The sequence below is a fragment of the Phalacrocorax aristotelis genome, chromosome 1, assembly GCF_949628215.1.
Source record: "Phalacrocorax aristotelis chromosome 1, bGulAri2.1, whole genome shotgun sequence".
In the NCBI taxonomy this organism is placed as follows: domain Eukaryota; kingdom Metazoa; phylum Chordata; class Aves; order Suliformes; family Phalacrocoracidae; genus Phalacrocorax; species Phalacrocorax aristotelis.
Window position 1 is genome coordinate 57,946,973 of NC_134276.1, and position 26,530 is coordinate 57,973,502.

The 26,530-nt window shown below is 36.3% G+C and overlaps 1 protein-coding gene across 1 annotated transcript in view; it reads right to left on the minus strand.

Moving 5' to 3' along the window:
* The window catches only part of UGGT2 (UDP-glucose glycoprotein glucosyltransferase 2), a 94,886-nt gene that overhangs the window by 41,813 nt on the left and 26,543 nt on the right, over positions 1-26,530 (minus strand). The window contains exons 10-21 of the mRNA XM_075089734.1: positions 23,265-23,325; positions 17,839-17,930; positions 16,106-16,256; positions 14,985-15,104; positions 11,751-11,836; positions 8,923-9,058; positions 7,258-7,389; positions 5,616-5,780; positions 5,049-5,172; positions 4,870-4,968; positions 2,912-3,006; positions 64-270 (exon numbers count right to left, since the gene is read on the minus strand). Of these exons, the coding sequence (XP_074945835.1) occupies positions 64-270; positions 2,912-3,006; positions 4,870-4,968; positions 5,049-5,172; positions 5,616-5,780; positions 7,258-7,389; positions 8,923-9,058; positions 11,751-11,836; positions 14,985-15,104; positions 16,106-16,256; positions 17,839-17,930; positions 23,265-23,325 (1,468 nt within the window). The remainder of the gene's footprint in view (positions 1-63; positions 271-2,911; positions 3,007-4,869; positions 4,969-5,048; positions 5,173-5,615; positions 5,781-7,257; positions 7,390-8,922; positions 9,059-11,750; positions 11,837-14,984; positions 15,105-16,105; positions 16,257-17,838; positions 17,931-23,264; positions 23,326-26,530) is intronic.

Here is a 26,530-nt window from a genome sequence, read left to right on the forward strand (position 1 = left end):
TCTCCTTACAATAAAATATACGTAAAACGGAATAGAAAGTAGTCTAATTGAGTTTGCACTCACTGGGATGAGGAATTTAGTAATTTTAGTTCCAGCAGCAAGGGATTTTGCTGTCTCTTCCCTAGTGAGTTTACTTAAGAAACTTTTTAAGTTGCTGTTGTTTTGGGTTAGAAAAGCGGTCAAAATTCCTCTTGCAACGGTTGTGTTATCTTCCTTTATTTTTGACGAAGGATTGTTCAAAATCCCAACTCGTGTATGACTGCTTGTTTTCTGGGGGGGGAAAAAAAAACAACACAATTTTACAGTTCCATCTGCTGTACCCAACATGTTAGTATGTGTTATAACTCTGGTAAATTTCCTTAAGTATTTAATTTTTTTCAGCTATTTGTCTTTAGAAAACATACATCCACACTTAATTCAGAACTTTGACTAGGAGTAAAAATGCTATTAGTAAGGATTTACCTGTTTTGTAATACATATTTTAAATAGATTTTTTTTTGATAGGACAACTGCCTTTGAGCATTCTCCAGAAGCATTTTTTTAACAAAGGACATACACAAGTGTTCATTTACAGACTTCAGAACCTGTTCTGTAGATTTTTTAAATTTTTGTCAGAAAATATCAAACTGATCATAAAATAAATACAAGAAAATTTGTCCACTTATCACTTTAATCAGCAGGAAAAATCTTTCACTTGCTAAAATTGGTGATGCCACTTAAATCTTACTAGAGGGAGTGATGATTTGAGGCCAGAATCAAATAGTGTCACTGACTGAAAAAAAATGTAAGTTATCTATTGCAGTAAAGAGTACAAAAATAAGGGATAAAGTCAGAGGTATTCAACGTACTTAAATGGTAAACTTTAAACTGCCACGCTTGAGAAAATATTGTTAAAACACTTATTTGAAAATCTTGAAAATGTGATCTTTAAACTGTTCTCCCTCACTGGAAAGAAGACAACTGGCATACTAGGCTACATTAGGAGACATATGGCAGGACGATCAAGGGAAGTTCTTATTCTCCTCCACTCAGTACATGTGATGCTGCACTTGGACTACTGAGCCTGGTTTTGGTAACCCCAGTGCAGTAAAGATGTTGAGATACTGGAGAGGCTTCAGCAAAGGGCTACCAAGATGGTCAGAGACCTGTGAGGAGGCGCTGAAGCAGCTGGGCCTGTTCAGTCTGGCAAAGAGGAGGCTACGGAGAACCCTAACAGCAACCAGCAATTACTGAAGGGGGAGTAAAGAACAAGACAGAGCCAAACTCTTTTTGGTAGTGGCAAACAGCATAACAAGGGGTAATGGCCACAGATTTTGGCTTGGCAGACATTAGGAAAAACTATACTAGGAAGACAGTGCAACACCAGAGCAAATTATCAAGGGAGGGGATGGAATCGCCTCCTTGGAAATTTTCAGGACTCCTCCAGGCAAAGCTACAGCTGACCTGACCTAATGATGGAAACAGTCCTGCTCTGAGTGGCAGGCTGAACTAGACGACAACCAGAAGTCCAGACAAGACATCTCTACTTTTTACAAATGACGTTATAATATAGCAGTTTTCAAAATAATATATTATATATTAGCTGGAATAGTTAAAAATGAGTTCCCTTTGGCCAATTCCCCTCTCACATTCTTGCACAACTTTCTTCAAAGGCCAATGGCAAGTCACGTGCAAGAGGTGTCTGTGCCAGCTCTGCACCTGTCAGAGCTTCTACTGTCAGAAATTCTACTAGACCCTGACCCAACAGACAAAAGGGACTAGAAAAGAGTGGAGAATCACTATAGAAGTCAATGGTCCTTTAAAAAATACTACGCTTTTTTTTGTCATGAAACTCGGAAATCATTAGACCAAGCAGTACAACTGGAAATGAAGTTTAACTAAGTCAAATCTGTTATTAGAATGAACATAATCAATTAAACTGCTATTTCATAGAAGGTCCAACAAAACTTGTTCAGAACAGCTTTTTCTAATGCTTTTCCTACATTATCCTCACTAGCACATAGGGACTTGCCCAGACAGTTCTCCCTTCCTAGAGTTGGGAGCTATGGTATATTTTCCGCACTGAAGGGGGAAAAACAGTGAAACTACAGTGGTATCTGTCAAGCTTGGGTCACAGATCTAGCAGTCAGATAAATGAAACATTTTTCCTGTAACAAGGACTTGTACTGCATATCCCTTTTTGCAGTTTTTTAAGCATCTTTTTAGGACATATTTGGTACCACATGCTCTCTGCAACATACTGATTTTATAATTCCCTTAGGATGGTTCCTATTTAATTCCTGATTATTACATCTAAATGTTCTCCCAATTTCAGCCTAATTACTCTTCTAAACTCCCCACAACTGAAGCTTTTTGTCACTTATATTGACATGACATTTATTTGTATACGTTAAATTCTATTATTAATACTGAAGAACTGAAAAATAAGATGATCCTCCTAGCATATTAAAATAATAATAGAAAAAAATGTAATCTGCCTCAGAAGCATACAAACAGTACATGAAAAAATGGTCACTTCATGGCCACAGTTATGCCATACGATACTGGAGAACACTGCACAATGGTTCCCACGAACAGGCATTACTCTAACTTCCCTGGTGCAGGTAACATGCTAGGTTACCTCATGGGAGAAAGCCTGTAACTGGGAAGAAATTCACCCTTTTAATGCGCAGTGTCATAGTTTGTCTCCTGCATCAGGAGCCTGTGAATCAAATGATCCTTTACAGGCCTGTAAGATGCCAGTGCTGCAGGAGAATAGAGCAAAACAGAAGCACAGTCTCATAAGTCTGCGCCTTACCCACAAAAAAAATATTGTTACACCTTTATTTAAGAGTATAATTTTTGCATGTGCACAGTGTGGTTAAGAACATATTCATAATAATTATTTTAATAAAAACTGCTAGAAACTCACCAGGTGTTTCAAAGCATTAGAAAGCAGCTGTCTCCCAGCGGGCTTATCAAAATCAGCAATAATCCAGATAGTAACAGCATATAATGCATCCTCATCTGAAAATTAAAGATAATCCTGCTTTACGTTCTGAAGAATCTTCTCACAAGTAACAAATAATGAATTAATTCTGTTTGAGATTTTTAAGTTTATGTGTATATTTGACTGTTGACCTCAACTGTAAGACTATTCTTTGCTACGTGAGAATCTCTTGCCCTCTGAATTGAAATAAAATTCTTAAGAGGTACTTTACCATGATAATATGAGAAAGCCACTAAAATAACCAATCTATTGTTGTACCTCTGAAACAAGATGGCCCTAACTAATAAGCTAGCTCAAATTAACAAGACCTGTTTTATTAGAGGTTTCTTGTGACCATTTGATGGAGGCTGGTCATACAGCCAGAAATGAAAAGAATTAAGTAGTTACAAGAATGCCTGAGTTAGGCCATTCACTTTCCCTTGCAGCAAAGGGAGAGTCCTTCAACCAAAGGCAGGACAAAACTTCCCATTTCTGGACACAAACAGGAATAGACCAAACACAACCCCAAGAAAGTAAGCTACGGTATAGGTGTATATGCAGAAAATTTCCTTTTTTCCTGGTCTATAGCTTTCTGTTCTTTATTCTTCATAGGAGAGCAATGGTAGATGAAAAATTCTGCAAAACTATCTGCAGAAGAATATCAGCCTACTCAGGTATGTCATATATCCCCTAAAAGTAATATTTAGACGAAAATTTTACAAGGTTCTGGGTGAGATTCTAGGAAGAAGTTACTATTAAGCATTGTTGGGGTCTAGAGAAACCCACTGGGGACACAGATTTGAAATGTAGATTCCATCTTAAAGGTTATGGGTTTTACACAGGAGATCCAAATCTTAGAAATGAGCCTACAGATTGAAAGCCAGTCATCATTTGACAGCTAGCTAGGATGTCCCTGTGTTTGTAGACAGAGAATCAAATACAGTCAAATAATTTTATTCTAAAGAAATATAAGTGTATAGCATTTCTTCCTCATAATGGAATAAGTTAAAAGTACGTTAACACCACATAATAATTACTGAAAGAATTTCACTTTGCTAACAGGATCGTTCTGTTCCTTGATGGACTGATTTAAATGAGCAGATTTTAACTATGTACTCCTAGATGTCAACAAGGTACACACTAATGCAAAATTCAATGCAGTGTTATACCCCACTGTTGTGACTATAATTTCTTCTAACTCAGAGGGAAAGTACTTGCATATGCAATAAGAATATTTTACATTAAAAAAAGTTTACAAAAAAGCATGAGTTTTAGTAAGATAAAATGTATAATGAATGACAACCCATCAGAATATATGTATTTCTTTCTTTTCTATAGAAAGACAAAGCTTCAGATACCAAAATTAAATAATCAACTAGAGGAAAAATAATAAAGAGATACTGAATGGTAACAAGTAAGAAAGAAAATCAATTCCCTCTTTAACTGCAGAAATGCCTAATTTTGATATAGATATTAAAAAGACTACAAAGTCTTGACTTGATAATGCTGCAAATAACTGAATACACTCTTTTTAATATTCTCAAGTAAAACTATGTCAGTATGAAAAATGAGTCTGTTTTCGAAGCTGCAAAAGTCTTACAAAACTTTTTAACTTCATGTCTGTAAAACAAAAAACAACTAGCCATGACATCCATCCAATTTCAAAACTACAAAATCCTGTTGTTATATTTATTTATTTACTTACTTATAAATAATAATACTAGGATATGATCTGGCTCCTGAAAGAAGATACTGGGATAGTGGGAAATTTACTTATTTACATGGGATCCTTGGTGTATGTACTTGGGATGTTTTACTGGCAATTTGTAATACCCTCATATATATGTGTGTGTGTGTGTATATATATATATATTAAAAACCCATATACAAAATTAATATACCCTTTTTTGTTAAATACTTCATGTTGTCTGAAATTACAGCACTTTTATCTTGCGAGTCCAAAAAGGAGAAAGTAGAGAAGTCTTCTACATCAAATGGAACTGCAAAATGTAAAATACAACAAGTTAGATTTTAAAAAAAGGAAAACCATAACAACGGCCAATCCAAGAAAACTATTTACCAGATGTGGATCTGAAATGTATGTATCTTCTTTCTGCTCCAAGAATAGTGGGGTTTATACGGGAAATTACATTGTGCTGATCCATAAGAAAATCCATTGCATTTATATTATCGTTTAACAAACCCTTTAGTAAGAGAAAAAAATGAAATCGGTACTTCTGTAGTTTCAAAACAAAGACCAAGTATTTGTACAATCTATAAACTGAGCTTAAAGCTTCTACAGACACAAAGTTACGGACAATGTCAAGTCAAAAATATATAAATATCACACAGATTTTATTTCAAAATATCAGATACACATTTTTCAATGAGAAACTGCAGTACATTCTCAGTTGCTGGTTGAAAAATTCCATATGATTACTCTACGCTTCGCTGATATTTCAATCTTGTATAATCTAAATATACTGTTTCAAAACCATGACCACAAATTGACGTAACAATGTAATTTAAGTTGTCATATTATTAATTTCAAGCCATCTCTTTATAAAAAATTTAATATATAAGCATGACTCAAACAATCCACTGCCAAATATTTCATCTTGCGTTCATTCAGAAATGTTAAACATACCATGAACACTGCCCTCTGGAAGAACCCGGTGGCATCAATAATCCTCTGAAGAATTACTGTCTCTAACTCTGCAGCATCCATCTCTTCTCTGTTAAAGGGCACACCATTAAACAGAGCTTGAGGCAATGGACCCAGGCCGGTCTTTTTATAAAAGGTTGCTCCTGCCTGATCATATCAGAAATATCACAGGATTAAATAGACTGTGGCTGACTGTAGCAAAAAAATAAAACGAATATCAAGAGACAATGAACTCTAGTCTCCAAGCACTATTCACTGTCATACCTTCTGGAGTAGCAGGGACAAAACAGGAAATATTTGGAAACCAAACAAGACGCATGGGACTCACTTCTCAAATAGGATGACAACAAAAATGATAGATCTCTATATTGGGCTTTAAACTTTTGCTTTATCGTTTTGCTGAGGAATATTATTTTATTTTGCTTAATATTCTTAGCAAAAAATATTAAGTAAATAACATTGGAGAACATTGAGACAGTCACAGTTTGAGGTGAATCGACCTAGACCTTTTCCCCAAAGACAGCACCCCCAAAACCCTCAGAAGGCTTTTATGTTCAGAAGCCAAGCTTTATTTGATAAGAAAGCAGAACAGGCTAATTTCTCCCAAACAGAGAAAATTCAGTGAGACAAATAGGAATAAAAATGTACTGTAAGTAATTCCCCTTTCCTATTCTGCATCTTTTCATGTTTTCTTTCAGTGTGTCACTTTCTGGATAGCTACAAACTCTATGGCAGTATCTATGTGCCCATCTTTCTGTCACCCCACTGTCTCCTCCCTGATCTTCACCGCAGCCTCACGGTCCCTGCTCATACCGGAGGTTTGGAGGGGCTCCATCTGTATTTCTTTCCTTAATATTCTCTGTGGGAAGCTTTCCTCCCCTAAGCGTATCCAGCTGTTTCCAGGGCAGATTCAAACTGCCTTTCTATACAAAGCCTCCACGCGACTCAGCGAGGAACAAGCAGCACAAGGCAAACAGCACCTTTGTTTCCTGGTTTCCCGGATGCTTCTTTTTAAAGGAACATAATATATGTTATGTAATGAATTTTAAAAGGAAATAAATAAAATAGATGGCATGTGTCAGAAACACAAGATTGTATAGATGGCATGGCTAAAGACACATGAAGGAAAACGTTATTTTTGTATATGTTTTAGCAGAAAGTTGTCTACGTAATCAGTTATAAAAATGTCTTCTCTATAGCCTTTAAATCAAAATCCATAGCTGTCTTTCCCAAAGGAAATCATAACCAAAAAGCACAGTTAAAGGAAACAATGATTTGCCTAGAAGACAGGCTTCGGCTTCTCATCAGGAAGACACAGGTAAACAATATCTGCAAAGCGAGAGACAACCCTTGACATGCTTACTAGAAAAAAAAATAGTGCTCCTTCTGAAAGCAGCAGGCAATAGCAAATCTTAATAGAGAGAATAGTAATGCAGACACCCTTTCAACATTTCTGATAATGCCTGAAAAAAATTTAACTCAAAGATACTGTATCTACATGCATTTAATCATCTGTATTTACATACATTTAATCATCATTTACACGTATTTAATCATCTTTCAGCTTCGCAAACACAATAAATTGTGTTCTACAATATTTCTTACTACTTTGCTCTCCACATACCTTCCTCCCTTCATCGTATTCAGAATGAACCCCTAGTATACTTTGAACATCAGCATGAGGGTATTCGCTTCTAAGAACATCTTTCACATGATTTACTGTTAGAACATTCCCATCTCTCACCTCATGGTACATCTGTAAAAATGATAACAGAAAGAAATAAGTGTAATCAATTTTCAATCATAATTTAATAGAAGTAAATAAGCAATAAATATCACCTTTTTATAGTGCTGTAGTAATTTTTTATATTGCTATACTTTTATATTTCTTTTATTGTTATTTTGCAGGTTTTATACTGCTTTAGTAATTATCACCATCACATATATGCACAATTTTTCATCAGACCAATGTTCTGATTAATCTATTATTATACCTTTAATCTAAATCTGAAGCAGCAAAGCAAATACACTTAGGTGAGCTGAATGTGAAAGGTTATTTCTCTCCACTGATTACAGAAGGAATCTAAATTCTTATTATAAACTACCTAACCCCAGGTAGCTACCTGAGTCTATATGGGATGAATCCAAGCCTGAGTTAGTCAGTGATACATTCTCCTACAGTGACAATTTTTCCTTAGCAATGCTATTTTATTTCATAGCATAAGATTTTATTACTTCCATCAAACACACAAAAGAAATTTGAAGTGAAAATTATGCAATCCATTTCTTTTCAAAGGAGGAACAGTACATTTCTCTCTATAGCGCTGAATATCTCAAACCTGTATTTTACCAATTTTATTTTTGTTATCTTTTAATTGTATTTACCATCCCCCCCCTTTTTTATATTATGAAACAAAGTAAACAGAGGAACACAACATTTTAAAAAGCACACTGTAAATTCGTATTTTTTGATCTGGATAATAGTCACACATGTGTGCCAGCTCCTAACACCTGTGGATTTCTAGTTACTTCAATTCCTTTCATTTAAGCTCTCTGAGTTTGTCCATGACATTAGTTTCTAGGCACTGAACAGATTAACAGAAAAAAAAAAAGAAAAAATGTTATGTATTAATACCATATCCTCCGATATAATTTTGCCTGCAGACCCTTCACATAGACTGCCCACTTTATTTCCCTCCATTCATCTCTTTTCTCTGAAATGCCTGTCTTTACATGAACCTGCGTTCTCTCACACTGAAAATCTGTCTCATTCATTAAGCTGCAAGCCTGGACTACTTCTATATTTTCTACACCCATGAACAGCTCTAACATGACCAAAAAAGAACTTCTTTTACTCTGTTTCAACTTTCTGCGCTAGAGAACAACCAAGGGTTTTTCAAAACTTATAGAATTGCCAAAGTAATATTAAAATTACTGTACTCCAAGAGATACAGAGCCCAAAGGCAGGCATGCCATGTTAATGCAAATAATACAGAATCATTTTTCACTAGAATATACAGAAAGCTGTAAGGTATGCATCTACCTTTTTACATTCTTGAAGAAAGCCTGTAGATAGGTAAAATGACAAGAACAAGCTGGTTTCCAGAGGAGGAAAATATTTCTGCGCATCATTCTATAGCATGTTAATGCTATACATATTTTTAATACTTTGTTTCCATATAAAGTAAATGCAAATGTATCATGCTGTCACAAGGTAGCAAAAACCTAGCTACACAGAAAAGTAATAAGTTAAAAAAAAGAAGAGGTGATTTCTTGTGAAAAAACTAACATTAATCATCGAGGTAAAGGCTTGAGAGGTGTCAGATTCCTCTGCAATGTAATTAAAAGTTCTCCAAAGAGCTATTCCAGCGTCTTCATTTCCATCAATTTCTTCCTTCATACTTAAAATGAAAACAAATCCAATTCTATAAACAAACAAGCAAAAAAAAAGAGATCATATATTTTAATACAATATCAGTTTCACATACATTCCAATATCGACAGAGAAGATGATGTTTGCATTCAAGTAACCTGTCCAGCATGTAGGCACAAAAAGCTGACAGTAATTAAGATTTCTGGGAGTCATTAGGATTTACTGACAGCCCTTTCTTTGCTTATCTGATCAAAGGTTATGACATTGTGTTGCTGCTATCACCTCTTAACCTTGAGTCTTTGTTTCAGTCTAAGCATAATCTGTCTTTATTTTTCCTGAAATGAGTGTCTTGAGTAGCTGCCTGTAGGCATGCTGGGGTCTTGATGCCCTGTCATCAACACCTGCCCTTCTTACTAGCCGCCTTCTTGCCTTTTTTACCTTCTGGGGCTTCCCCACCCTCCTACTGCCATTCATTCCTCATTCACAGCAATTTTAACACATCTACTACAATTCCCTACATTTCCATTACATGAAAAAAGCCCTAGAATTATGAGGCTTGAGAGGAAAAAAAAACCTGAGGAAAATCCTACTAGAGGTGGTATTTTGATACTGTTCCCATGAAAAATACCTGGACTGATCAGGCAATACTCTCTTTACAGCATGACGTGTAACAGAGATTTGGTGTTCTACAATAGCAGTGGAAATTCAAACCTACAGCCACTTGATTGTCAATACACAACATTTTTATTAAATAAAGCATCACCATTTGCACATGTAACTCATGAGGATGTCACTGAAAGGTTTGAGACACTCCAGAAAGCCCAGAAGTCCAAGATATTGATGTGAAGATCCTGTTTCTCCAGGGAACAAAGGCTTTGAGGAATGAGACAATTGGTCAAACGGACTTTAAGTAGCTGCACAATGACTAAAGCACAAAGTCTTTTACAGCCTGAAGACCCAGGAGAGTTAAAACTGAAGATATTTGAAGTTATATTCCCTGCTGATAACACATAAGGATCCTTCCGGTCTCTACTACACTACTTGAAAGGACTTCTGATCATTAGTCAGTTCCATTTTAGCTGGTATAGGAAAAGGACAAGAAAGGTACCTCTGTTGAGGATCTTTGGGACTGGCAAATTGACCTGGAAAACACTAGGCCAGTTTCTGGCAGTGAAAGGAAGGAAAGAGAGTAGGCAAGCTCCATCTTGCATGCCATGTCAGAAGCAATAGGTAAGAAGGAGCAGAGTATGAAAATCTCAAAGGAAAATTTTCCATTCACAAGTGACAGACCATGTGTACACCCATAGCTAGAACATAGATTCCCAAGAGAAGAAGTAGATATCTATTCATTAACACAGTCACCTGCATTAAGAGATGGAAGAGGTGGATTCTGTCAGTCACCTGGAATTTTGTGAGTACAAAGCCATCAGAACCCTTCTAAGGATTTTCAAGGCTTCCACTGTCTGCTATCAATAAATTTTCTTAGATTAATAGATACCCTCCTCTCCATACCTGCATTTCAACATCAAGCCTGCTTCTACAATGGGAGAAAGGAATAGGAAGATGGCCAAACCCAGATATTTTTATGAATCAGAAACGGAGATGTGAATACTTTGCTGTTGCAGAGTTCAGGGAACAACCACATAGTTTTCCAGAACACATTCCTGAAACACCGTGAATATGTGCAGCTAATGATATTCATACTAGGTCTGCAGCTAAATCCTCTACCATTAGCTGTCACTTCTCCCAGGACAAACCCAACAGTGGACAAAAAAAAGCTGCTCCATGAAAAACCCCTACAGAGGCAGCTATTCAACTTTGTTCTCCTCTACATTTATTGTTTAGCTAACCTACATGTAGGGACGTTTCTGGTTGCCAAACTGCAACCCAAAACACTTAATAGTGTGCTAACTGGCTTACGCAATTGCAGCCATCTATGAAATACAGATGTATAAGCTGCTGCCTATTCCTGACTACACATATGACAACAGTGCATAATGTTCTATAGGCAGCAGTCAGTTGGCATAATTTTCAAGGTTTCAACCATCAGAAAGAGGCAAATTGTAAGACAGAACAAGGGAATCACAGCCTCGGAGTATCACAGGCTCAAAGCTGGCTTCTGCTATACAAAACACTGTGCATCTTGCAAATATTTCCACAAAGCATACAGCTCCATCATAGCTGCTACAAGAATACGAGAGACCTACTGATCTCATGATACCTGACAGCTACTACAAGAACATCACAACGTGCAATGCTGAGCCCATGTTTCAGACAATCTTCATGTTTACAAGTGATAACTCAATGACTTGATTTAGGAAGTCAGCTCTTCAGCTGGGTAGCCACTTCACATTAGATATTTTAGAACTATTACACTGAAAGCAACCTTAGCTAAAATAACCCCAAAATGCCCTCAGATCCTGTTTTACTTACAGAATATTTACCTTAGAACGCAACTTCACATGGACATCCAGTGGGACTATTTGACAAGATAATTTATCAGACTTTTGCAGTTAATTTTCCACACACTCAGGTATGTTATCCCTTACAACCTATTTGCTTAAGAATGCTTAATATCTGAGTAAACTTAAAACAAGTGGGTAATCAATGTGTCTTATTAGAATGTTGTTACACTGGACTTCCTTTGAATTCACATCTTTGCCTAGCAGAAGAGAAGATGAAGAAGAAAAAAAGGAAACAACCTTCTTTTAAGACTTTTCTTCAAGACTTTCAGTTTTCCTTACCTAAGTGGTACATTATGATGATAAAATAATTCTGCCAGTCTCATATAATCACCTGTATCTTCTTGGACAGGATCAACAAAAAGTACCTAAGAAGAGAAAACATATTATACAGGTAATAATTTATTCTCGATGTCTCTTTTATTTTTTTTTCAGACATAAAATCTGAGAGAACAGAAATTTCCAAAGGAGCTGTATGCCCCAACTGTTTTTAATTTCCCAGAGCATTCATTGTAGGAAAGCATTAAGAGTATAAATGAAAATAATTTCAGAATTAATGGATTTGGACCAAATACTGAAAACAAGATCTAACCATTTACTGAACTTCAAACCAAGTGATATCACTACTCTCCTTTGAAAGATTCTGTGCCAATACTTTGGTTTTAATAATGAACTTGGTATAATTAAGAAGGATCTAATGCTGATTTTTCTATTACTTCTTTCAACTAACTCTCTTCTGTTGTGAAAACCAAACTAAAATAAACAAACAGAATATATTGACTTAAACTTTTTAATTAAAAAGTGGAGCATTGAAAAAGAATTCTTCCCTCCTGCCTCACATATCTTTGTATTCACTCTTTCACTTATTGTAGCTTCAAGTGTAAAACCAGATATTTCAGGGATGCACAGAATCTAAAACGGGGATCTGTCTGCATAGGTAAATTATCCTTATGCAGATTTAATTATGACATTGGTACCTTATTTTTTCAGCTCTGCACTGCAAGTCCCCTTAGGATTTATCGTAATTTTGCTACAGTAGCTGAAATGCAGCACAATAATTTTAAAAATTTTGAACACTCCCTTTCCCTCACATTATAATTAAATGATACGTTGTAGATTTCTATAATATAGCTGTTATATGCCTATATTTAACTTGGAATACATAATGCAAATTGACTTCATGCTATACATATCATATGCTTCATTATAAACATACATTTTTTTCTAACATATTAGTTGTATTTCAGTTTTCTTTTTATATACTTCGTGTCACTTGGAGTGGACTAGGGAAGAGCTATGGATGTTGTCTGCCTGGACTTCTGTAAGGCCGTTGACACAATCTCCCACAACATCCTTCTCTCTAAATTAAGGAGATATAGATTTCATGGGTGGACTGTTGGGTGGATGAGGAACTGGCTGGATGGTCGCATCCAGAGGGTAGTGGTCAACAGATCAATGTCCGGATGGAGATTGGGAATGAGTGGTGTCCCTCAAAAGTCTGTACCAGGACAAGTACCATTTAATATCTTTATCAGTGACATAGACAGCGAGATCAAATACACCCTCAGCAAGTTTGCAGATGACACCAAGCTGAGCAGAGCAGTTGACATGCCTGAGGGACAGGATGCCATCCAGAGGGACCTGGACAAGCTTGAGAAGTGGGCCCATGTGAACCTCATGAGGTTCAACAACGCCAAGTGCAGGGTCCTGCACCTGGGTCATGGCAACCCCCTATATCAATACAGGCTGGGGGATGAAGGGATTGAGAGCAGCCCTGCAGAGAAGAATTTGGGGGTACTGGTGGATGAAAAGCTGGACATCAGCTGGCAATGTGTGCTTGAAGCCCAGAAAGCCAACCGTATCCTGGGCTGCATCACAAGAAGCGTGGCCAGCAGGTCGAGGGAGGTGATTCTGACCCTCTGCTCTGCTCTGGTGAGACCCCACCTGGAGTGCTGCATCCAGCTCTGGGGTCCTCAGCAGAGGAAAGACATGGACCTGTTGGAGCGGGTCCAGAGGAGGCCACAAAAATGATCCGAGGGCTGGAGCACCTCTCCTGTGAGGACAGGCTGAGAGAGTTGGGGTTTTTCAGCCTGGAGAAGAGAAGGCTGCGGGGAGACCTTATTGCAGCCTTTCAGTACTGAAGAGGCGGCTTATAAGAAAGATGGAGAAAGACTTTTTACCAGTAGTAGTGACACACTGGTGACACTGTAGTGACAGAACAAGGGGTTATGGCTTTAAACTAAAAGAGGGTAGATTTAGATTGGAATTGAAGAAATGAGGGTGGTGGGACACCCTCACACAGGGAGGTGTTGCAGGGGAACAGGTCTCCCAGAGAAGTTGTGGATGCCCCATCCCTGGAAACATTGAAGGTCAGGTTGGACGTGGCTTTGAGCAACCTAGTCTAGCTGATGATGTTCCTGCTCACTGCAGGAGCCTTGGATGACCTTTCACGTCACTTTCAACCCTAACAATGTTATGATTCTATGACTCATACCTTTTGTAATTTAAATTTCAATTTAAATCAGCAACAGCTGTTTCCTTAACTTACTAAGTGATACAGAATGCTATGTACAGAGGAAAAATTAGGCTACAAGATATTAATAATTAGTATGTGTCCTGGTTTTGGCTGGGATAGAGTTAATTTTCTTCTTAGTAGCTGGTACAGTGCTGTGTTTTGGATCTAGTAGGAAAACAATGTTGATAACACACTGATGTTTTACTTGTTGCTAAGCAGTGCTTACACTAAGTCAAGGACTTTTCAGGTCCCTGTGCTCTGCCAGGCGCAAAAGAAGCTGGGAGGGGGCACAGCCAGGACAGCTGACCCAAACTGGCCGAAGGGATATTCCATACCATAGGACGTTGTGCTCAGCATATAAACTAGGGGGAGTTGGCTGGGGGGGAGGGGATGACTGCTGCTCAGGAACTGGCTGGGCATTGGTCAGCAGGTGGTGAACAACTGCATTGTGCATCGCTTGTTTTGTATATTCTTTCACCATTATTATTATTTTCCATTACTTTTCTCTCCTATTAAATGTCTTTATCTCAGCCCACAAATTTTACTTTTTTTTTCCCCCCCCATCCCACCGGGGCAGGGGGGAGGGGGCAGCAAGTGAACGGCTGTGTGGTGTTTGGCTGCCTGCCGGGTTAAACCACAACAGTATGCTTTGTACCTTAAATCTTTTTGTAGCTCAGTTCACCACCTCTAAAACAAGTAGAGTTATCATTACTTTCTCTCAGTAGTGTAATCTGAAGAAAATTCATTGATAGTAGTGAATATGTAGCATGGAAAGGAACAGAAGAGCTCCTGACAAAACTGAGCCCAAGTCCATTTCTGGAAATCAGACCAATATGACTCGTTAGACAAAAAGATTTTTCACTACTATTGGCACACCTACATAGAAAACATTAAATTCTAACCTATCTTACAGTGAATACAGCATGTGCTTTTTTCAATAAATTTTCTGTCCACATATTAATATATAAACTATGCAAAAAAATTGAGTTATCCAAACTTACCAGATTATATAAATTGCGTCTAATCTGCTGTATAACTCCAGGAAATGCGGGTTTTAGCAGTTCCTGATAGCTTGCAGGCCATGTGCTATAGCTGTCATCTTGTTCTATATTATTAACCCACTAAAATGAAAAATGCATCCATTTAAAAACATATTAAACATTGAGTAAAATATGTTTGTATAAATAAAGATACTTTAAAACAGATGGAAAGCCTGGAAAGAATAAAATATTTTATCTTCTTTTTGAAATAGTAACAGAAAATAGCTTCTAAAATCATTTTTTTTTCTTTTCAATCAAACTGGTCAGTTTTTTTTATTTGCAATACATAATAAGATCAATAATGGATAGAAAATAGAAAAAAGACCGTCACACTCTATCAGGATGTGAATAAAACCTTTTTTTCGAGTGTGGAAACTACTTTCACAATATAAAGGTTATACGCATATCTGTGTGATATGTTGTTAACACAGCATAACCATCTTGTAAGACAAATACAGTATTTATCTATAACCCACAGCAGCACTTTAGATATACCAAAATAACTAAATAATATATGGCCAATTTATTCTTCTACTGTTTTCTGTGCAATCCTGTCTATAGTTGGCAAAGAGAAGAGTGAAATATGGTTCTTTCAGGTGAAGAAAAGTAGTATTTTAGTGCCTTTTCCACTGGCATATAACCTTTGTGATGAAAACTGTGTACACTTTTAAGAAGGGAAAAAAGCAGAGTCATTGGACAATTGGAAACAAAATACTGAAGTTGTCCACAATTCACTTCTCACACTTGTAAAGTATATTTAGCAGTCTTGCATAATACGAAGGTATTATGTAGATAGATTAATTGCTGTAAAGTCAAATTCTATAGCTATGAGTGTGCAGCTACTCTTAGATACATTCCTCTTTCCTTTTAAACATCCCACATTCTAAACTTTTAAATAAGGTATAGGCTAAAGAAAGCTACTTTTTAAATATATTGGAGAGATATTACCATCCAAAATATTTTCAATTGCTTATTGTCTTATGCCTAGTATTTCAATTACACTACAAAAAAAGGATAGGCTGTCTCATACATAGCATTATCAAATGTTTAATATTTAAATAAATAAATGCTTAATTACTTACTGTTATCGAAGAGTGTCGAATATCTAGCGCATAACTGTCATCTGTAGGGTGTATATGCAACCTCATAAATTTACTGAGGATCTTCTCTTTGATTCCAAGTTCATCAAGGCCATGCATTACCTTCCCTTCCAGTTTAAGAGTCTCTAAGATACTTTTTCAGGGAGACAAAATGCATAATGTCTACACAGAACACTTGTTATAACATAAAAAGAAAAAATATTTCAAAGGCTACTAATGTCGGGATTATTTTTAGTATGAAAAACAATTCTTATTTTCTCCTGCAGTCAAACATTTAAAACAAAATCAATTAATAACACTACATGTCTCTGGCTTATTTCAAAACAGAATTAAAACAGATTATTATACAACTCTTATTCACATTTATTTTATATGAAGGAATTTCATCCATCTTTAGCAAGACATGGCAGGACAGCAGAGTCGAGGGTTGCTTGTTGCATTATCCTGGCCGAGGCAGAAACCCAAGCAGTGGGTACTCTAAGCAGCTTTGCACGTGTGTAGAGAAGCAGGAAGCAAGTGATGGAGACAAAGACAAGCTCTAAGACTGCATCATGGCAGAACCCTGAAAACAGCATGGAGGAAACATAGTCCTCTGAAAGAGGACTCTTTCCCAGAAGGCCCAACAGGACTCTGGAACATTTGTTGCAATCTGAAAATTCAATATGAGATTGAAAACAAACCTAACGTACTCACCAGCAGAACACAGCAGGCAAGATTTTACAAATGCCTTTATTTCTATCTTGCTTCATTTTTAGTTTTCTCTATTCTGAAAGTTTTCTTCTAAAAATCTACTGAAATTAAACCTAGCCCTACCATTACAAAGCACTATTAATATTTGCACCATTTCCAAGAAAGATGCAAGTGACTCCATCTCAAAATTCTGGCTGAGAAAAAAACAAAGTAAAAATTGCAAATGTAAATACTAAACCCAAGAAAGTTTGAGAATCTCCATGGAGGAGAAAAGAAAATATTTTTAGTTATAAAATAGTCAATAAAAAACTGTAGACTCTGACAAATCGTAGGAACATGAAAAAAACTCAGCCATAGCACCAGTAGATTTACTGACAGTTTGCAGGCCACAAAAGATGAATTTGAAGTAGTCATAGCTGTCCTGCTGCTGACAACATACAGAAGAATACAAGGGAAAAAGTTTACACTTTATGAGTGCTTGCATATAAGAGGCAAGTCACACCTGAAGTAATTATAGTATAATTATGCAAACTGGAAAAAGATTTCTTATACCAAAAAGCATATTAGTTCTCCATTAACAGAATGTATAATAAAAGGTGGCCAGGCACAGACTCGCAGCATGCCAAAAATAACCCAAGGTGTTGTGTATCTAAATGTAATGCCCACAATTTTTTTTTAATTTTTAAGAAATAGGGATGTAAAAGTACTTAACCTACTTTTTATAAAGTGCTTTCCCCGCCTTTTTATACATACACGCTGAATTCCTTGCATTTCCAAATCAATTTTACATGGTGAGTTGTAAAATTGTAAGCAAATTAGGAAACATATTCCAAGAGAAAATGCTGTTTTCAACTACTTACAAAAGGTTCATATTCAAAGCAAAACCACTGTAAACCAGTATTCCCTCTACTGGAGCACTTCCTGCCCCCCAAAATGCGACAGATGAGATCATCTATCACCATGAGCACCACTTCTCCAGTATTCTTAGTAATTCTGTAACCTTCAAACAAAATGTACCGTCTTACCTAAAAGGATCATGAAAATCCAGGTCAATATGAAGCCCATTTAGAAACAAACGTGCTTCTCCAGGTTGGATTCCAAGTGTTTCATGAAAATGCTAAAAAGTAAAAAGTACTGCTAACTCTTTTAGGTATATATCAACACTAACACACACACATAAACATATATATATATAAAAAACTAAGTAATTATGCAAAATAGACACATCAAATATCTTCAACAATTTCTTCTTTTAGCTCAGTGGTGTTGGTACAAATATTGACAACATACTTTTATGAGTGCTATTTAACACACTTTCAGTGTACAATTACAAATGAAAACAACTGATAATTCCCCCCAAAACAACCTACAGTGACCCTACCTGTAGAAGGTAGAGACAAGGACACGTTCTCAGTGTCCTCCAACAGGAAGTGAAAGTACACACACATACAGAAATATGGCTTGTAAGGTTTTGAAAAATTACTCCTACATATTCATTCAACAATGGGAGACCTTATGTGTGTCCTTCAGACCTCCACTTGAAACTAGCTTTCTTAATTGCTTAATAACTTCCACAATTCCAAAAAATGTGTAGTCGCAGTTGTTTCAGGGAATTAGGAAAGACAGACTAGAAACATACAATCTCATCTAACAGACAGACCTTGGAAAAAACTTGGGTGAGAAAGGGATAGCATATCATATCCTTGCTTTGCAAAGAAGAAAAAAATCTCCAACAAATGAATACAAGAGGAAGTATTTAGGGAGTAAAGTGTGCCATATTTTATTTCAGAGAGCTGTGAGGCACCACACTGTTCAATCTATGGTGGCTGTAGCAAGATAAGTAACAGGAGCAACAGCAGTAGTTTATTCGCACTCACCCCATAAGGAGCAGTCAGATTTCCAGATCTGTCTTAATTCCCAACAGAAGAATGGAAAGCAAGAAAAATATGCAAAAAAAAAGCAAGCTGAGAAAGATATATTTTCTCCCCATTTAGCTCCCGCTTGCTGAACAAAATAAGTGTGAACAAAAAACCCACACTATGAAAAAAAGCACACTTAGAGCAAGCAACTCAGGCTGCCTGTATTACTCCACTTATATGCCTGTCACTGAACAAATGAGAGAAAAATGGAAAAACACTGAGAGCTATATTATTTCTTCAAAGTAGTGTGGTTACTTTCACACAGTTAAATGTAAGTAAACTCAAACCTAACTGGTTTGTGGCATTACAAGTGCAACCCCACAATAAATGAGAAAACAGTTTACTTGAAGCTCCTTGTAATCCAACAAATGCGCGTGTTACTTATAATTCATCAACAAGGTACCATATTCCTTAGTCTATATAAACATTTTCACAACCCAAAGCAGAATGGAAATATGTAATGGCGTCCAATATCAGCATAAGAAAGACAGAGCTCTCCACGAAGGAAAAACACGGCTGTGATAAGCCTAACACAGAAAGAATTTTTATGGAAGTCCAAAACACGTCCTTGACCTTGAAAAACATCTTTTGAAATTTGTAAATTTAAATTATTCTAATGGTGTAACCTGAACTTTAAAGTGCTTTCGTTGCTTTTCTGTATGCAGATTTACAAAAGAGTAATATAATTATTTATGCTTGTTATAAAGTATCTAAATACACATATTCAAACTGAGACATAACATGAAGAATATTGTGGATTTGGGAGGGGCTGCAGCCCACTATTGCTAAGAAACAGCCAGAAGCACTATTTTTTTAAAATTTTTTAAATTTCATGAAAACTTTAGTAGGCACCTAAAAAATGGATGTTAGTGGGCTTTCAAAAATCAAAAGCATAAATACATGGCAGTAAGTTTCCTGTGGTCAGATAAGGAAAAAAAAAAAGAGATCATTTAATTACTTTCATAATCTACAAAACTCAATTCATTCCCAATCATATACTCATATAAAGTACAGATCTTTTTTTTTTTAATATATGTCCCAAAACTTGGTATGGAAGAGGAATGACTTCCATCTTCTTTATTACTAACTGCTCTTTTGGATTACTCTGTTAAACCTCATGCAACCATTAAAACAAAAACTAGAAGTAGCGGCTGGCATCTGACATCTACGTTTTTCCTACCACAGCTTCACACAGAATTACACGCCCTCCCAAGGCCTCACTCTGCACATCCCTTCGAAGCAGCCCAAATTCATCGATGCCTGACAACGCCAAGTGCCTTTGCAGCAGGTGAAATTTCTGATGATTTTACCTACACAGAGTTTGATCCTGAGACACAACCAAAACAGGCAGATGGCACAAAATTAAACAGCCAGGCATACAGTGATGAGACTTCACTGCACCAGGCAGAGAAGTACTCAAAGTCCTAGGTATACCTGGAATTTTTCTGTAATTAGCAAATCCAACTTGAATTACAATTTTAATACCAGCGTTGTGCCACAAAGTACTGTGACCGCAGAAAAATCTGTGCCACTGGACTCAAGGAGCACACAATAAATATAAAGAGGATTACAGCCTCAAGAATTCTCACCAGCATCCTTCAGGGCTCTTGCACAGATCTTGTGAGGTCAGCTACAACAGGCCCTCTCCTTAAAGCACTGAAATCAGCATTTAGGATAAGAGATCTCTTACCACTGCTGAAAGCTTTCCGGTAACTCCTGTAAGCCCAGATACTCATGTAAACACCGATACTGAAAAAGACTGCAACTGGCTGATGTAGGTCATAAAAATCCTAATACTAACTAAAATGAATGCAAGAATGATGAAAAAATTATCAGCCACTGAGTATTGAAACGGGAGTCTATAAGTTTTTCAAATCCTTCAGCACCGCAGTAGGAGAACAACTGAGCTGAATCAGAGCTGAGAGTTGTCAGACAATTTTAATGCTAGGCATTTGATTGTTCAGAAGAGCATCCATTTGCCGTAACAACTTTGATGGAAGGAGTACTGAGGCACCCAAGACTACAATTTAATGCTGATAATACTCATATAGTATTTTCTTGCTAAAGTGTCAGCAAATTATTGCACTGAAAGTTGTGAGTTGTGTTTAATGAGATTTTATTTTTTCTTTTATCTATAGCAGTTCTTTGTCTATTTCTTAGTTAGGTATCAATTCATTACACCTAAATCATCACGTCTTTCAACTTCTAATACCTTTATTTCCTCCCGTTGCATTTCCTATTCAACTTTCATTATCTTGAGAGGGAATCATCCAGTTACACACAGCATGAGACCATATCTCTCCTGCTGCTAGATGAATGTACTGCAGTTCAAGAACGCACACGCCAATTTATTGTGCTCTAGCAGCAGTGTTCAGGAAGTTTCCCTACTTTTATTCAATAGATTTTAGCTTTTAGCTGTCTAAAGGCCTGTAGCCTTTAGAGTACAGGTAGGATGTAATATGAAATTTAAGCTTAGTGTGATAGGTGCCTAAGATCCTCTTATAGTTAAGGTATTTAATACAGTCATGGAATCATGGAGTGATTCAGCTGACCAAGAACACAGATGTAATTTGTTTCAGCATAAGGCATCTTGGACTGGAAAGTACAGGGCAGACAGAAGGGAATGGAAATCCCAGTGGATGCATCTGTCAGACCTGTGTGGCTATCTTGGATAGCCTGCAGCATCTCAAATGACGTCAGAAATTCAGGTTTAGACAACACAGTCATGCCCCACAAAACAACCACTGAGCAAGCTAAATTGTTTTTGATGTCCATTGATCACATCTTCATTGTCATCATGGGAGTTTAGATACCATTTAGATGTGCCTAAATGCAGACGTCTTCATTTCAAACCATATCTTAGTTACTTTCCATAACCCTTATATTTACTAATAATAGCCACTTTAATTCCTGATATGCCTTTCCTTTTTTTTGCATTTTGGTGTAGAGGAGTAGCCTTTGATCAAGTAGTCATTTTTAATTTTTGTGTGAACAGAGCTGCAATTTGAGACAGACATCATAAAGACTTCATCAAGAAACAAGGAAAGTCCTGATACCAACACTCATACTCTGGAGAAACTATGATCACCGGGGCTTTGTGCTGCTTTATCCTGACTATAACCCTGACAACAAAGATATATATGAAAATGTGTATCTCAGCTGTATACAGAAAGCAATGAAGCAGGGTGCAGATACTGATTTGCTCCCTTGAGCAAAAACTATGGGACTTGTCACTAGTGCAAGAAACAAGAGGCCTGCGTAATGTTGAGCCCACCCTAAGATCTCTGTGAAAACCCAAGAATCAAACATGCATCCTGCACACAAGAAAGCTGAAGTGCTCAAAAAGGTGAACTGCTGGGATATGTGAAATGTATTCTCAATACACCTGTGCCACATGCAATCACCAAATGGACAAGAAAAGCCCTATACAATTGTTTGCATAACCGTTTACAAGGACGTAACACTTGAGCCTGTCACTCTTTGGGCAGGAAATACTCAAGATGGGAAAACCTTACGTTAGTTTTACATGGTGGAGAGCTTTAACACATTTTTTTTGAAATTTTTGCTACAAGGGAGATGACAAGCTTTTTATGAAAAGGCTGCATCAGTGCCACAGGGACTTTGTTCACTTTCACTGTTCTGGAGGGTGGAAGAAACTGGAAAGGCATTCCTCTGGAGATATTAGTCTTGGCAAGGCAAGAGGAAAAGGCCTGAATGAATACAAAGAAGAATGATACATGGAAATGTTGCAAAAGTACAGGAATGCCATAAGTAAGAAATAAATCCCTTTCACTATGGTGGTTGGCCAGTCTTAACACCGTGTGAAAATATCTGAAGGTCAGGATTAAGGACAGTGCTATGGATGTCATTTCATGTGACCAGTCCTAAAAGCATGGTGACTACCATGTAATTTTAACACTCAACTTGAAAGAAAAAAATTTTCTGTCTCTGAACTGAGACAGAAAATACAACAGATGTCACAAACTCAGCAAATGCAAAGTGGCACCTCAGGATTCATCTCAGATCAGTCAAAATCATGTGAAAAATGACTCCTCATGTGTTACAAGACAGTGCATCAAGGATGGACAATAAAACCACCGCCTACCATAGATGATGTTCAGAATACCTTGCAGAATAATTGCATGCATGATTCTGAGAGTGTGGAAAGCTCAAAGCTAGCATGTGCTGACCACAATATAAGCAGCAGGCCTAGATTCAACACCAAAGCTCTAGAAGAATTAACTGATACCTATTTCGCTTTCACAGCACACAATTTATGACTGAACAAAACACTCTGTAAAAATTGTTTGCCCATGTCAAATTCTGTAAAAACAAAAGAGATAAGGGAAAAGTACCAAGAATAGCAGAAAGTGAAAAATTTGAATGGAGTATTTCAATGTTATTTATTTAGTAAAATATGTTTAGAACAGTTAGCTCTTTTTCTTTGATAGAAATTACTACACTAGTAAAAATCTCCAAAAGCAGTAATATGATAGTAACTCAAATGTCCACTTGACGAAATAAAAACAAACCTTCTGATTTTCTTCTATTTCGTTTCGCATTTTCTTGTCTACAGGCATCCTGGTCAGCGATCTGTAAAAATAAAATACTGGTATCACTCAACTGCTGTATTTTTAAAAACGCATTAAATAATGTGAAATATGCGTTTTAATACCATATCTGAAATGCACTGTACTTGAAGAATGCTGTAATTAAGACTTAAAAAGAAGAGCAATGCATGTCATAAATATTTTATTTTCAAAACAAATATTTTGTTGTGTTACTTTAGTAAACCCAGGTTTCACATTCGCTACGTTTTGTTGAAGTAACATTATCAGCATATTTTTACCACTCTCAGTCTTTCCTCTTGTTTTTCCTGGAAAATGGCATGTGTATTATAAAAAAGTAAGTTGTTTGATCACCTAAATCATTACCTAAATAAATGCTGTATTTGTATATTTTAAGTTAATGTGACTAACTCCATGCTAACCAACATTACAGCACAGGCGACCAAGGATACAAGTTAATGTTTTGGCCAAAGGCAAGGAAAATATGTAAAGAATGACCACTTTAAAATTAGCTAAGATTAGAAAAAAAATTTACAGCTTGAGACCCTTGAAAATGTCAAGTATTCACAGATGGTCAAAATTTCAGTTTCCTTAGCCATTCTACCTTTAGAAGATAATCCATTGATTTTCCTTTTTTTACCTTTCAAGAGCATTGTGGAAGATTGTTTTAACTTCCTCGGCCACAGTGAGCTTTATAATTACTAGGCTACCACAAAATACCCCCAGAGACAAATTAATCTCTCCATGCTTTAAGAAACCCTAAACTATATCAACCTAAATCTGATTCTCCCAATAAATGCCAAAATAAATACTCTAGTTGCCTACATATTTTTTTTCAAAACATGATTGTACATGTTTTAGCAAATCTGCATGAGACTTTAAAAAAACTGGAGTCATCTTAAACCTGAAAGTTCTCTAAACAAACTGAGAATGATTCTACTAAGCCAACTTCAATACTTATGGATAATAAAGCAGTTATTTAATAACACAAATCCTCACCTCCCCCAAAAACGAAACTGATTTAGAATAGATCTTGCTAGTAAACTCCACATTTTTCACAACATGTTAGAAAAAAGACATAAAATCAGTTTAGTTTAAACAAATATTCAAGCTTTCCAGAGGGTCAAAGAGACTACCTGTTAAGTGCAAACAATAAATTTTCCAACCTTTGTTTATAAATATTACATAATTCATCACAACTAAATACCCTTTTCCCATTCACTCCATCTAAATACTCTGCCAGATTATTTTTGTCCTTGTGAATCCCTTCTGGATCATGTGACAAAAGGGCAATAGAGGATTGGGACGGAGCTGTATTTATACCAACCCACACTTAGTGGGCTTTGCTTGGCTCAAAATGAGAAGGATGTAACTCAAACTGTGATGCCAAAGCCAGCAATAAAAAACAGTAGTCAACCTGGTTCAAATACACTATTACCAGTAGTCATTGGAGGATGAGCTTAATAACTTGCTTATTATTGTTCAACTAATCTAAACTCTTTCTCATAAAGCTTGTATAATCATACTGCTAGGTAATCTCTAAGCACATAAAGAATGTAGTAAGTATATTCACTACTGAGTAAATATATCTTATACTGTACTACTTTCTGTGTTCACTAGTTTTGAAGTAAAAATTGTAGAATAGAAAGCAAAAACCTATAAACATTTCTGTTTAAATAGAAACATTGCTGATTAAGATTTTTTTTAAAAAATTAAAAGAAACTGTAAGTACAAGGAAAAGAATATGTGAAGCCAATTTTAAATTTGGAAAAGTGGAGGAGAAGAATTAGGTAAAAACACTATCAACTCAGAAGTCTCAAAAGCTAACTGTACGACACTGCTTTAAAGTACCTCCTACCAGCAATAGGCATAATTCAGGAACACTACAGAACCTTTCTCATTAAAAGAACAGCTGTAATTGATGGGAATTATTACAGAGAATTTACTTTTCCAACGAGCCAAACAGCTACTTAACAGAAGGACTCCATAGCAAGGTGGAAATTTAATGTGCGGCAGTACTACCACAACTATTATTCTGACTTCATAGCAGAAGTTTCAGAGTCCTGAAGTAAAAAATACTTTAGGGGGGAAAAAAAGTTCTGATTTTTATCTTGCTGAACTTAACAAAAATAGTAGTAGGGCCTGCAACTCTTGGAATCAATGCTTCATTCTGAATACACAGGTGATCAAAACTGCACAGATGAGAAGAACCTAAATCTCTCCAAACAGCTTGGAGTTGTAAGGCAGAAACATAAGAAATGAATGTGAAAATAAGAAAAAGGCAGAAAGGAGAAGACAAAGCTGGCCCAATGTCACCAAGGAAGTAAAATATTTATCAGCAAAGGGTAAGTTTACCGATAGCATTTTTGTTAATAAGAAAGCTATACATTAAAGAATAGTTAACCAGCTCCTTGTCTGTGCACAGCAGTTGATGATGCAAGACTCCAGCAAGATTTTAAGGGGAAAATGTGATGGTCAATCCTTGAGAAGGACACCCAAGGAATTTGAGGTAACAAATGTAAAAGTACCTGTGAAAGGTATCTGTCCATTTTGAGTTCAGTCATTTGTTCAATTTGTTCAGAGCTTCACAAAGTTTTATGCATATATTTCTACATATTAAGTGCTAAGGACCCACTAAAGAGAAACACTTTACTGTCTGAAAGTAAACTGATACTATTTATCATTCCACATGATGTAGGAATGTTCTTGTATAACCTTAAGGTTGTAGTATTTTCTATCATATAATTTTATGCATCTTTATTCTTACATGGAAGAACATGTAGCATAAACAACAAGAAACAGAGTATTATCATTCTTATTACTGCATTCTTAAATAACAGATAATGACACATATACAACAAAAGAAAGATAAAAATACCCTATAAAATGAATTATCAAAATGTCGCCGTGACATACATCAGTTGTTACACTGTCTACATCTGATGACATTTTGTAAAATCTACCTCAGACTTACCTTTTCAACTGGAAATACTGAGACACAAAAATGCAGATTATAAACTAGAAAGTGAAAGAAACTTCCAGAGACATGGTATATTCATTTTTTATGGTCTAAGGAACCCCTCCATTTTTAAGGAACATATAATATTTAATTTTTATTTGCATAACTATAGTTCTACAATTTTTATATAGCATTTTCAAACCAAAATTTGCATAATTAAAAATTTGTTGTTTTCATATCTAAACTGTGTGAAATTTAAACCATTTAAAAA